Here is a 14,545-nt window from a genome sequence, read left to right on the forward strand (position 1 = left end):
GTGAGAACTAGGATAGCTTCTCTTTGTCCATTGCATTCTTCTCTCCATAATAGTTTTTATATTTGCCAGCACACTATTGTAGCCGTTATTCATCCAAAAAAGGAAATGTAATAACTATGATCGGCACCACTCTTCTCATGTCCAAAAAGGAAGTGAAGCTCATTTGACTGTCATTCTCATTGTTATATTCTTCTTGACGTTTTATCATCAAAAAAGAAAGAAGACATATAATATTATACACCCATCTATAATGGTCCATATACACACATCATATGATGCGCAGGTTTAAGCCAAATAATGCATACATAGACAAGTAATACATACATGTCAACGACCGATGGACATATCTATCATATGCAATATATACTCTAGAAGATACATTATATACCTGGGGAAATGCATGCATAGATTTGAAGCTTGGGATGCATATATTTGAAGTAAAAAAAGTGTAATAATTATGTCTAAGAAATCAATGCACAAATTCCTGTTGGATGGTGCATACTTTGTAGGCTTCAGTGCACGCATTGAGAATGTGCGACAGGCTCCAACGCTTAATGAGAATACAAATTCCATCTCTCTTCTTCTCTTGCCTTCTAGTACTATTTTATAATTTGACTAAATATGCAAATCAACACATTAATCACCATATGTTCCCATTCTAGTCAGTCAATTCCATCCAATTATTCCATGAAAAGGTAATTGATGTTCATTTTCTGATGAACTGGGAATATTTGATAATCTATAGATCATAATTATTGATTGCGGAGTACATGAACATTTGTTACTGATAGCATTTATTATTGTTATTAAAATTCAATCTAGCATGGAAGAAACAAATTTTAGTATCTCTTAGATCACAAAACTTTAATGTGTGTTTAATTAGATTTGCTACAATGTGAAATTGCTTTAGCTAGTTAACCATTGTTGAGACTGATGAAGCAGGGCTTGTGGTTAAGGTAAGTTTTTAATGTCACATTAGTTCATCATTGTGTCATGGAACTTGCGGACCTGCTCTCTTTTTTTTTCCCCCTGTGATGCCTTTTAAGCTAGCATCATTACAGATTCTTCTTGTGCTCCTAACGCTTCAAGAGTTCCAAGCTACTAGGAAAAGTTTCTCCTCCTTCGGTCCTTCCCTAGTCCTCACCTACCTAACAGTGAAATCAACAAGATTGTCTAGGCTATGTTTATTATAGAAACGTGACATTGTTTAGCTGTTCGTGATGAAATCACAAAGACATTTGGCGAGTAGAGATCTAAAGCTCATAAAAGGATTAAAGGACAGCAATGACAAAGATTGAGTAGCCCTTTCTGAGAGCATGCATTGAGATGAAGCTATGCCTCAAAATATTCTACTCAACAAGATTGAGTAGAGCGAAGCCATGGTCACTGCAAGGCATGGAGACGTCTCCTACTGTTAGCAAATCTACAAGAAATCTCTAGTCTGATGATGGCCCCTATGGCCTGTTGTAGAGGGCAATTGTGAGAGGACTGGAGATGAAATAACAAAGCCCATAGAAAAGAGTGTTCACCATGTTGCATGGTTTGCTCAAATAGTCGCACCTGTGTATGGTGACTCTTAATACTTTGCACCATATTATTCAGATTTCAGAGGGTTCCATAGCTCAAGTATCTTTAAACAACTTCAAACGTTTTGGAGGCCTAAACATTCAACACTTTTGCCGGAGACTGATATATAAACTCCCCCCACAGAAGAAATTCTTGAAAGTTTCTTAATAGGCCAATTGGAATCTCTGACTGGACTGCAGTTCTTAAAGAATAAGAAGAAAATAGCAAATCCTTCATTTCAGAACATTCTAATATTCACAGTGAAAAAATGGGACATCAGAAGCAGGAGCAGAAAATAGTTATCGTGGAGCTGGTGACTGTTCATAGAACACAAATTTTGTTTGGTAAATGTGCCAACACACAAATTGACTGGTGAGTTCGTGATGAGCACTAAGAGCAGCAAGAAGTTTTACTGACAAATCTCTCAGCCGATCTATCTGTGAGAATCACTGCTTGAGGGTTCTGCACTGGTTGAGACTGGAGCAATCTCTTTGCTGAAATGAAAACCATAAACAGCTTTAGCCCAGATATTTATCTTCTTGGTTTGAAAACAAAGAAAATTATTAAGGTCCAGCAATATGTCAGAGCCAGATTATTAATTGGATAATCAAGAACGGAGGTTAGTGGCAATCAGTGCTGAAGAAATAACTGTCTATCAACAGTCACATCCTACCTTTGTATATGCTTCATAGATCGTTCCTTTAGGGTACAGTACTATAAGTTTTTAACAAGAGAAATAGCTCATGATGGACAAACAAACCACTTCAGAAAATGAATCCTATTTATGACCGTGGAACAGATAGTTGAAAGATCATGCCACAGATATTGGATAATTAAAATGGCTTAGTTAACAGCCCATACCATCACAGGCAACTACCTAACAGCAAGAAAGTCACACAAAGTCCTTGATGTTGTAGGAGCTACCATGAATCTTGACTAACCAATGTCTACAGCATGCCTGTATGTGCATGCATACATGTGCACACACAGAATAACATGCTAATAGTTAGAAACTTTTTATGTTCAATCACGACTGAAAAGAAAAGGGGGAAAAAGACTTACCAATTTCGTAGAATATGTCATTGACATTGATTGCTGTTTTAGCAGAAGTTTCCATGAAGAAAAGGCCATTCTCCTGAGCATATGTTTGGGCTTCCTAAAATAACAAGGAAAACAGCAAAGTTACAATCATGCTAAATCATGTTCTAAAAATAGACATAAAGCAAGAGTTCAAGTTAATGAATGAGATGAAGTCTATTTTCTATTTTGAAAGCATGTTTAGATCTGTGAATCCATTTGCTTGGCTAAAATACACAATCTCATAGTTATCATTGGAAGGCCAAAAGAGACTAAATGGCTTGGGTGATGATGTGGCATATTTTTGGATGACACAAGAGAAGTGGATCCTTCTGAATCACAGCTCAGTTATGACACTCAAAGTTCAGGCAGACACCAGGTTGTTCAAAAAAGAGGAGGGCCTTGGTGCCAGTCTCTCCATTAGATCCTTTATAATCCAGTATTATATGGCCAGCCAATGAAGGCAATGCAACTAGAGTTGGATGAACTATAATTATTTGCATTGCAGAGTTTACTTTCATCCCTGAGGTCCTGCACAATAAACCATCTAAATTTTTGTTGGGGTTATATGCATAAAGTCCCTTTCATAAATTGAAGAACATATACTATTATATTATTGCTTCACTCATCTTACATCTCAATATGGCAGTATGCCCTCAACTGTCCTGCATCCTAGACCACCAAAATTAAAACATTGAATAGAATTCACAGAACTATAGTAATCAGCAGGAGTTATCATTTATTGATGCTGCACTCATTTTACATCTAAGTTTGGCCACCATACTGTGGCTCGAAAGAGTTGATGTTCAGCAGGCTGGCTAGGTGTCAACTCAGCAACCATAGGGTCATCGTGCCCACGGCAAAACTGATCATTGTATTCCGATGAGGGAAGCAAAGATAATTACAAAAATGTTGAGATGGTAAGGTTTCATATGACAGAAGCATGACCACATGATTGACACTAAACCTTATATGAGGGTAAACTACTTCCAGCCAAGGGAAGAGACCATGGTTTTAAATACTGGTATTCAACGCCACACCGTTTTTCCATCGGAATGCTACACTGTCAGCATGGTACCAACATTGATGGTATGTATTGAAACTGACAGATTCTAAAAAACTGAAAAACCATCAGTACCACCAATTGGTATGGCCGGTATAGTGCTCGCTAGTACAGATCGGTAAAGACTAGTAAAGAATATACCAGTGCATCTGTTTCAGCATCCCGACATCTGTACTAGTGCCAGTTTTGTGCTGGAATGGTATGGTAGCAGTAGTACCATCCTATTTCGGTGATTTTTGAAACCATACAAGAGACTGAAGCCCTGAAAATGAAAAAGATTGCCCCTATCATATGGCAATCAGATAATTTGGAAATGTGATTAAGAGCCAACATATTTTTGACTTGCATAACCTTACAAGAACTGATCATGATAACAATAGAACATGGGCTTTTAAGTTGAGTTACAAGAAGACTTGGTAAATACCAATCTTGCATCATATGTGTCAGAGCCTTAGCCTAAGGCTGCAAAAGTAGCAGAGTTTACACACAAAGTTCAGCATCTAGTCTTTGGAAGTAACAATATTGATGTGGGGATACTAGACAGGATATTAGAGACTCAAAAGTGGCACTTGGACAAGCTAAAGAGAAACAGTACTGGCCCTATTACCTTTGTAGTCACATCAATTAATGGATGAGTCCAACCTCAATTGACAGTAGAGAAGTAGGACATGGTAAAGCAGTCAATAGATGGTCATGATCACAGTCCACACCAAATTTAAGATTTATAGGTTATGAAATTAACATTATAAGATCGATATTAATTGTAATCAATAAGGTTAATCACACAAAAATGAAAGGAACAGTTCATTCGGAAAACATTTTTTAAATTTTGGTATATTGCTTGAAAGATGCTGTTTGTCAAAATATCTACTAGGTGATATTACTTTAAATTCCAAAAGTTTCTCCATACACGATTTCCTTCATTTGTTTCTCTCGCCACCTCTTTGTTGTAGACAACACCTATATGGCATGTTTTTGCTCAGTATCTAATAATAAAATCCAAATATTGGCGATACTCCTACCCAAGGTATGCCGACTTGGTGTCAGACACTATACCGGTGCCATCGTCACTATGTCGGTATGTTTGGTATGGGGCTGGTTCGGCATATTGAGTGTCAGTATACTCTCCGTACCGTATACTAGTACTAAACCGATACGGTATGGTACACTCCATACTGTCTGGTTCGATATATTATGGTGTACCATGCTCCTACTATATTTTTCCTTTCTTTAAAAATATGTTCTGATATGGTTGCTTTTGGAATCCAACCATGAGATGTTTGCATAATGACTCCCATGTTAGCAAGGAAACTATCATAAGGAACTTCTGTTTCCATTCCAACAGAGGAAACAGATGTAAATTGCACAACTCTGTATACAACAAATGATGGTATGTAGATAACACGTCATGTGAATCAAGTGGCTCAAAACCGACCAATATTTGGGACAAGTTGCAAAAGAAGCGACTAAAAGGGGTTCTAAAATTAAGCAAGATAAGTTGGGTAAGTTACAATTTATTTCTTTTTGTTTTTGTTTTTGAGCCTAGATAGTAAATTTAACAGCTTGCGAAAACAGAATTGAGCTGCAGTCGACTAAAACCAGATTGTTAAGGGTGGACAGGTAACCTGGGTTCCGTAAGGAGTTCCAGGAAATGCTTATTTGGAGGGCCAATCCATAACCCAATTGGCTTCCCTATATCCATCAGAAGCTAGCATGTCAGACAAGCTATGAAGGACAATACAAGCATCATTTATGATAGGGTAAGGCCTGCTGTTGTCCTCCAGAATTGCTACAACCAATTGATGATAACTTTAGAGTGTAGAAGCTAAAGATGCAAGGATACAACTCAAATTCCTTCCCACGACACAAGGATTTCAGATTGATTGCAAACATTATAGAGAAGTAACATAACATTATCAGTCTTGAAAATTCACCCTCTAGCTTCACAGACAACGAAGTCAGCATTCCCACGTGAGATACCAGGGTATTTGTACCATCAAAGTTTGACTAGACACAAGGATCCTTGGGAGAACCTATTAAATGAGGTAGAGGATCATGGGCCACAAAGCCTCTAATCCCCCTCCAACAAGGCCTTAAACAGGTCGCTATGAGAAATAATGATACCAGTCTTCAAATTTCTGTAGTATTTGATAGCCAAGCTGCTGGAGATCTGAAAAGTGACTTGCAGCGGGCATCAGCATCACCATCCTAGGATAAATTCATTCCTGTTTTTCTAGACCTTCTAAAGCAAGTCGGTGAACAGGGAATCAAGGAATTCCCCCAAGGCCCAGTTTCAAGCAGTACAACAAGATATATATGGATAATGCGCGTGCGGGTGGGGAAGAAAAGGAGAGATAAAAACAAGGTAATCCAACAGCTAGCACATGTTGAGCAGAGAAATAACAAATGAGACAAACCGAACTGAGGAGAGAGAATACCAGAAGAGGCAATCTTCTTCCCATATGTCCATACTAAGGCAAGAAATACCCAAGATAGGACCAAACCCATCCAGACAAACTCAGCAGAACTAGGATTGCTAGCACCCCCTAATATCACTGCACAGAGGGCTTATGAATCCTCTTGAAATCCATTAGGTCTACCTAACTTATACATGCTATTATTGTCACTTGAGAAGAACCCAATAAATTGGCTTGTCCAATTATAAATTCTTCATTCGTAGTCATCAACAGATTCAGTGAAGTGTATGAAATAAACTTCTCATATAATAACAAAAGCACATGACATGTGTCAATGATTTGTCTAAGCAAAGATGTGGTAGTGAATATTCCAAATTTGGAAGAAAGTACTTGCCTCTGCAGACACCTGTCTAGCTTCTAATAAATCAGCTTTGTTTCCAGCAAGAGCCATTATTGTGCTTGGATTTCCTGAAACAATGCAACTAGTCATCAACAATTTTGGAGTCAACATACGACGTGCATCTTCAGAAGCAAAAATCAAACAAAGTCAGTCTCATTGTACACACACTTCTTTCTAAAGGTCCCAGATATCACAGTAATAGTCACATTAGAAATAGTTACTTCTTTAGTTTTTCAGCAACCTAACAAGCACTCCTCTGTTTTGAACAGGAACACAAGGAAGACAGTTTGCTGTTTCAAGGAGAGCATCGGAAAGATACTTCAAGGAACAAAATCAATATCCAACCCAGCAAAGCTCACCCCTCCAGGAAAAAAAAATATGCACATTCTAACAGAAAATGGGACATATGTAGAGACAGAAAAGGTTGGGTTCATTTCAGGATCCTTATAGAGCAGCTACTCCTAGATACAAATGAACAGCACTAGAGGATACTAAACAAATCTCATTGCTATGGCAGACAATATTGTCAGAATTCAAGAAGAATTAGTTATGTCAATAAAAAAATTCAGGTCCTACCTTGTGCTTGAAGTTCTTGAACCCATTTCTTTGCTCGCATGAATGTGGCCTGCAACAAAAAAGAGTGGAAATCTGTAAAAGAGCACCCAAAATAACTTTTGATTTAAAAATCCTTGATCATGCAGTGGGTCCATAGATTGTCCTAGAAAAATATATGAAAGTAAATGGTTCATAAATTGAAACTTCATGGGAAACAGTACTGATCTTGATAGGCACATTGTTGTAAAACTACCTTCAAAGCCGCCTAGTCCGCCTCTATTCAGTTCTACAGTGCCAAAAACATGACCACTTGACCAAGTTTTGCGATCTATATCTTAATCTTATAGCCAATTAAGTGGCACTAACAATATTTGCATTGTCTCATGGCTACTAACAAGAAAATTCCTTCAGAAAGACATTCCTCCAGCAAAGAGTACAATAATCTTAACGCTGCATTGATGCAGGGGAATCTAAAAATAGTGAACTAATACATAGCCCCTGCGCATTTGGATCTGTTATTTTATCTACAGTGAGCAACTTAAAACAATACCCATAATGGTTTCAAATGTATTGTAAGCATTATTCTAAGAAATATGCGATATAAGCACAGATAAAGCGTTCACACATTTGTGTTATTAGATTTTTAAAAAAGAGCCTGCATGCATACTACCCCAACATAAGCAAAAGATGACAAAATACTCTTCTTCCTCAAGTCTTCCCCACAGACAAAAGATTAATCTCAAAAAGCATATGACAACCCACAAAATGTGAGTTCCACTACACATGTTCAATTTTTGAAGAGAAAATCTCACAAAGGAGGAATTTGTCTGCCCAGCCATTTAAGTGTCTATTTAAACATTTAAGGGGCAGTTTAATCCATTTTAGCATTTAAATCAGGCTCTAACAAACTGAAACTTAGTCAATCCAATTGCTAAAAAGAATATCAAATATTATAGCTAACATGATGTAAAAGTTATATTGTCTTTTAATTTAATGTTCTTCCTTTAAGACTTTTCAAGACTTTAAAGTTGTTGTATATCTAAATATGCTAAGAAGAGAAAACAGTGGGTCTCTAGACTTAATAACAGTCAGAGTAGGCAACCCATTTGATGAGACTCGTCAGCAAGGCAAGGCCCCCTTCCTCCCATTAGTTGTTTGAAAGAATCATTATATGTTCTATTTTTATGTATTTTTTATCAGTTTAATGTCAACGACTTATGTTCCTATATCTGTCTCCTCTCCTTTTGCTCCTAGAAAAGCTAATAATTAACAACTCATAATGAGATTTTGATTAATCATCACTATGTTTAATATATTGACATTGTTATTTATTGTACTATATACTTGGACTAAGACTTAAATTACAAATAATTATTTTTAATTGCTTGATTGTTTTAAAGTCTGCTTAAATATAAAAAGCCATTACAATTCTAAATTACTGAAGAGATTTTAGAAACTACTTCAATGTTATGCTGTACACCAAAAAATTTCCACCATTTAATACATGCGAACTCATAATGCAAGGATGGGAGATCAATAAGTTCATCCACCATAGAGGACAGAACCACTTCCAAGCAAATATCTCATTTCACCGTTATTATCTTAAGTCAGGGTTTTTTTCTCCTTGAAATGAATATTGGATCCCATTACTTATTTCCTCAGTTCTTGCCTTTCTTAATCCTCATGTCATATATCCATGTGCACAGATTTCATGGTCTATTTTCTTGCAATGTCATCACTTTAAAACAAGGGGCTCAAAAACATGTGCACATTTCCTATTTTAAGCATGATCTCCATTAATTATTTTCATATTCTTGCCTTGCTTAAGCCCCATGTCACGTGTCCATGTGTACAGATCTCGTAGTGTATCTACTTAAAAAATAAGCACAAAACCAGGAAAATCTTAGGAGCATTTGCACATTTCATGTCCTAAGAATTTGCACATAAACTAACATCAGAAACAGAATTTTCATCCATGTTGAGTTCCAATTGGTCGGATCCTCATTCAGAAAAAATACCTTGCCTTAAATAGTTGACTTTGAGGTATCCGTGAACTGTTTAGACCTATCTGTATAGTTTTTTCTGATGATGAATCAATCCATGTTTTAATATTAGATTCATGAGTATCTTGTGGCATGTATTTCTTTTCTTGTTACCTTGCACCACTCTTTTGCCACCTTAATATGGAATATTCAAGGAATGGAGAGCTGACTGTATATTTGTGAATCTTAGGAGGTTGACAACCCAAACACAAAGTCATCAAGTGTTTTTAGCTCAAGAGAAATATCACTTAAAAACTCCAAGTAATTTTAAGGAATTATTCCAAGGAATTATGTAAACCTTCTTTATCCAGGTTGTTTAAATACATTTGCATATATTAATTTTTGAATGGGCATTTGGCTTGTAAATCCCTTTGTTTAGGTTTTGTTTTCACATATTTTTTTATGATAAAAAAAAACCAATGAAAATTAATCCAAGGTTTACAAGGAAAAAAGCACCGCTCATGACAATTATTATAAAGAAGATAAAACAGATAAGTTTTATCATAAAAAAAAACTCTGCTTTATCTTATCAAATTTTACTAACCGAATTCGTTATATCGTATACAATTACAGCAGCTGCAGCTCCTCTGTAATACATAGGAGCCAAACTATGATACCTCTCCTGCCCTGCAGTATCCCAAATCTCAAACTTGACTGTTTCATCATTCACTGCCAATGTCTTTGAAAAGAAGGCTGCACCTATTGTTGATTCCTACAGAATCAAAACGCCAATATAAGGACCAAAATTACCATACCAAAATACTAAAATTCCTGTCAAAGATTCCAACTTCAACATATAACCAACCTGGAATTCAACAAACTGCTCTTTCACGAAACGCAAAACTAAACTAGACTTCCCAGTTCCCGCATCTCCAAGAAGCACCTGATTTACCATATCAATATCATTATTATCACAAATCCAATTCTGGAAAATCAACAAGTTATAAAAAAAGGGGCACCAGAACAGGCAAAAGTTGATTCCAGAAGGAAAGAAAACATTTTTTTTTTTTTGCATCAATATACATGTAGAAATCCCAGGTAAACAAAATGATACATGGAAAAGATAATAAGTAGCAACTGTAGCAGAATAAATATCAATCTTACAGGACCAACAAAACCAATATCCAATTATAAATTTCAACTAAAAACTAACCACATGACATAGAATCTTAAAACCCAACAAAAAATACAAAAATTGCAAGAAGGAAATACAATTCAAGACCTAAATCCACATATCGATTGGCCATACCCAACAATTGCAATTCATAAACTAAAATACCGGACAAAAAATCAATTTGCAGAAATTTAAAAACAAACAAAATCAATAAGAATACGAAAGAATTCAAACCTAAACAGATGGATTAGGCTTCCAAGGAGCGATCTCGGTTTAATTAATTTGCAGAAGAACATGAAGAGCTCATTTGAATTAATTTGCTGGAGAACATGAAATCTAATTCGAAAAAAATAAACAATTGCAAAATCGCTCAAAAAGAAACCTAAAAAGGAAATATTTTAATCAAAGAGAAACAAGCTAGAGATGGAAGGAACGATAAATTCGATGCAAAACCAGAACATCAAATTAAGATATCAATCTGAGCCTTAGAATTTAATAAAAATTTACCAATTTCGCGTTTTTAATCTGATTTCCAGCTGTCGCCATTGATTGCAAACTTCCAACCCAGAGAGAAGAAATTAAACGGAACTGATATTTAGAAGGGGGGAAGACTTGAAGAGCCCCAAAAGGAAAGTCTTAAGAGGGTTTTATATTAATGGAATTAAGTTCCGCTACTCCCTCGGAACTCTTTTATTAAAGATGCCCAAAATAAAGACAAAAACATTACTTCCCATCATCAACCATCCACTCAAAGGACCAGGATCAATCCGTTAATTCTGGCCGTTGGATCAATGGAGACTTCTCACGGTGACACGTGGCGGTCAAAGTACGCGGTGGGTTACGACCTTTTCTGTTTTTCCTGGTCTTCTTTTTGTTACAGTGGGGTCTTAGAGGGATGGAAAAGTAATTTTCTTTTTTTTTTTTTCTGGTCTTCTTTCGGTCGGAAACATGAAGGAAATGACGCCTCGCCGCCGCGAGGCCGCCGCCTCCGCCCATGGACGGCTTGGATAAACGCGACGGTGGCCGTTACCGATACGTTCCGAGAAAACGATTTGTGACATATCGTATGGAACTAATCATAAGAAACATAAAAGGCTCCCTTATCATTCTGGAAGTATCGTAGTCAAATACTTCTGAATTTTGCATCTACTGCTCATTAGACTTTGTGATACATCAATCAAACACCATCGTGATAAAAATTCCTTTCAACTACAATTTCAAATAAACAGTTTATTATTATCAGATTAGCAAGGCCAGGGTCAACATATCCCTAAGTTTGCATAATAAGAACTTTTAATTATCTTTTCGACTTTAAATTAACCATAGCTAAATGCTAGCCTTTGATCGGCAATCAATAGTACCATATTTATACCCATAGCAAGGGTATCCATAACACCGTATTTCTACCCATGGCGAGACTATGCGTAATATTATATTACAGCTTGTGACTGATGCTATATATGACGAGGCTATTCACATTAACATAGCTAGACTAATAACTTTTTTTTTTAACCACTAAATTATGCCAGATTTGATTTATTTAATCAACTATACATTATGTTTGTTATGTTGAAGTATACATTATGCTTGTTATGTTGAACTATACATTATGCTTGTTATGTTGAAGTATAAGTTATATCATAACCTATACAAAATTAGAGCAAAATTCTCATCTTAGAACATGCAATTTCAAAGATAATCTATACATGTTGCATCCAAGCATTTCCAAATTTTTACCACTTTATACATGCATATGCAAGGGGATTTTTATCTATATCCATAATAAAGTCTAACAAGCTAGCAACCAATTCAAGTGTAAACTAACAAATCAGATTAATTAAAAATAATTAGAGAAATTAGTCACCCTTATTGAATGCGACAAAACTAACCCTAATCCATAGACTTTCCTTAACTTAACTTGGTCCAAATTAATATTCCTAAAATTAATTAAATGAGGAGATTAGGGTTTTCCACAATTCAAGGGTTTGAGTATAGAACGCTACACTAGACCACTTCTTGTTCGGATGATTGCATCTTATACAAGTCAAGACCAGTATATTAATAAGAAAAATCGAAGAGAATGAAGGGCAACAGTGGAAAAATAAAACCTGAGAGAAAGAAGATGGAGCAAGGTTGGCCAAGTGGCAGTGCCCGGTGATCCAAAATTTTATTTGATCTGAGTACAAACCGGTTAGATTGAGGGAAGAGTAAGAAGAATACAAAATGAGCCATTTATTTTAAAATCTATCGAGGCCCGCTGAAGATCGGCCAATAAAAGGGCCATCATAGGGAATCAATTGGAGCAGGTGGTGTGAGAGGGAAGGTGAGAGAAAGAGAGGCTCCTTGGATAGATGAAGAGAGAGAAGGAAAGAGAGAGATATATAAAATAAAAAAAGAGAGAGATGGTATATCAAAGAGGAAAGGGAGGGGCCAGACATATCCATCGAGAGTCTAGCTATGAGGCCATAAGAAAAAAATCTGAGGCTCAGTAACCATGTGGGCCATAAGAAAAATCGAGAGTCAGCCTTTATTTGTATGTCTAATGATTTGGCTCCAGTGCTAGGTCACTAGGGAAAGGGAATAAAGGCTTTGCTGAAAAAAAGAGAGGAAAAAAAAAAACTAAACCTCAATATAGGAAAGGAGATGAATAACAAGGAGGGCTCAATCATAAAATAGAGATTGGACTCTCTTGTGAGCTGTATATAGCCACTTTCAACTATAAAAGATGGGCTATGGCACTGTTTGTACATACATAGAAAAAATACATCCTTCCCTCCCTACGTATCTCGTTCCTCTCCCTCTACAGCTCTCTCTCTTTCTCCTCCCCTTTTACGTTGAGAGATAATAATAAATACAAATATTTAGACTAACATTAAAGAAGAGCACAAATATCAAGATATGCACATTTCACACTAATCAATATTTAAATTTTTGCAACTACTATTCATCAGGCCCAATTCAAATACCATCGCGATAATAATTTCTTTGAACAATGATTTCAAATAAACAACCTAATATTATCAACCTAGCAAGATCAGGTTGTATGCATTAACTTGGCTAGTCCAATAACTTCTTTTTTTTTTAGTCACCGGATTAGCCGGATACAACTATCTAATCAATTACATGTGTTATGCTTATCTCATTAAAGTATAACTTATATCATAACCCATACAATTTCGGAGCAAAATCTGCATCATAGAGCATGCAATTTCAATAGGTCAAGTTGGTTGACTCAGTCTGATTGAATGAGGTCGGTTTGGTCTCACAGGAAGCTCCTTGCAAAAATTATTATAAAGAGTGTCGGGTGCTCGTATGCAACCGTGTTCTTCAATCATAACCAGCAAAGTGCTAAGCAACTAATTGTAATAGGAGAGTTATTAAAGCACTAATAAAAGCCTGTAACTTTTTCCAAGGTATGCTACAGATATGATGTTTGTCCACAGAGACTTTAAAGGTTGTTGGCTAATAACAATAATAATAATATTAAAAACCATAGCTATAGAAAATACATATAGGAAAAACAACTTAAACATCTTGTAACAATTGTCAGAAATCTTCTCAAAAACAATCATCATAAGAAATTGTTAAGGCTTATTCAGTGAAAGAGTAACAGAATTTTGGATGACCATGTAAACAATTATTTGTGGAAATGTTCTGCAAAGGAAAAAAAAACACTTTATTTTTTTCTCTCTCTTTCTCTAATTAACTTCTTTGCAATGGAGCTTTATTTTTGTTCCTATGTTTAGCCCATATTCCACAATAAGGTTCAACAATTGCACTCTAAGGTGTTCAAGGTAAGCTGCAATAATTAATCCTAATGAATTTCTGATCAAGTGGGCATGATTTCTGATTTTGTGAGTTATCCAAAGTCTAGCATACGAATTAAAAAAATAGGTTAATGCATAAGAAAAGATAATTAAATTTACATTTCAATTTCTTGCCATGTTATGAAATAAATTCACCAATAGAACACTGTTGACTTATTTCTTTTTTTGGGCTAAACACAGCCTAAACCTTTTTATATCCTATAATGAGACCTGCGCGCTAAGGAGTCATTTTGAATGTTTATCCAGAAAAAAAATAGTTTGGAGAAATTTGAACAATTCATAAGTAGGAATCCCATCTTTGATTCACAGCAAGATTTGTTTAAAAGCATTTGTTTTATTTCCTATTTATCTTCTTACTTTTAAAAAATCATAAAATCTAAAACATAAATCTAGATTAAAATTTTATAATATAAAAAATTATAAAACCTTAATTCTCTTCTAGGTCGAGAGGCTTTGTTGGGTCCTATTAGTTCTTGACTTAATA

The 14,545-nt window shown here is 35.7% G+C and overlaps 1 protein-coding gene across 3 annotated transcripts; it reads right to left on the reverse strand.

Annotated features, from left to right (window-relative positions):
* Positions 1-1,777: 1,777 nt before the first annotated feature.
* LOC103719292 (ras-related protein Rab5A-like) lies at positions 1,778-10,891 on the reverse strand. Of its 3 annotated transcripts, XR_003387931.3 has the most exons (8): positions 10,742-10,891; positions 9,926-10,003; positions 9,665-9,832; positions 7,100-7,148; positions 6,518-6,591; positions 2,629-2,722; positions 2,428-2,524; positions 1,838-2,060 (listed from the first exon to the last, which is right to left on the reverse strand). XR_003387931.3 is itself a non-coding variant. In XM_008808470.5 (7 exons), exons 1-7 carry the CDS (start codon positions 10,778-10,780, stop codon positions 1,957-1,959), a joined length of 606 nt encoding a protein of 201 aa, XP_008806692.3. In that variant the 5' UTR covers positions 10,781-10,891; the 3' UTR covers positions 1,778-1,956. The 3 variants fall into 3 exon arrangements, 2 of the variants coding, with proteins under 2 accessions (XP_008806692.3, XP_088573267.1); XM_008808470.5 differs by lacking the exon at positions 2,428-2,524 and having other exon boundaries at positions 1,778-2,060; XM_088717141.1 differs by lacking the exons at positions 1,838-2,060; positions 2,428-2,524 and adding an exon at positions 3,848-3,968.
* Positions 10,892-14,545: the final 3,654 nt, after the last annotated feature.

This window comes from Phoenix dactylifera, chromosome 1 (assembly GCF_051530095.1).
Source record: "Phoenix dactylifera cultivar Ajwa chromosome 1, Ajwa_hap1_PhDact_Kaust_v1.1, whole genome shotgun sequence".
NCBI lineage: Eukaryota > Viridiplantae > Streptophyta > Magnoliopsida > Arecales > Arecaceae > Phoenix > Phoenix dactylifera.

Bases quoted from the DNA above. Each gene is read 5' to 3' on its own strand.
- LOC103719292 (XM_008808470.5), bottom strand. From the start codon at position 10,780: ATGGCGACAGCTGGAAATCAGATTAAAAACGCGAAATTG. The intron at 10,004-10,741 runs GTAAATTTTTAT...ATGGTAAATCAG, and splicing joins AGATTAAAAACGCGAAATTG to GTGCTTCTTGGAGATGCGGG. The intron at 7,149-9,664 runs GTTAGTAAAATT...TTTTTGTTGCAG, and splicing joins TATACGATATAACGAATTCG to GCCACATTCATGCGAGCAAA.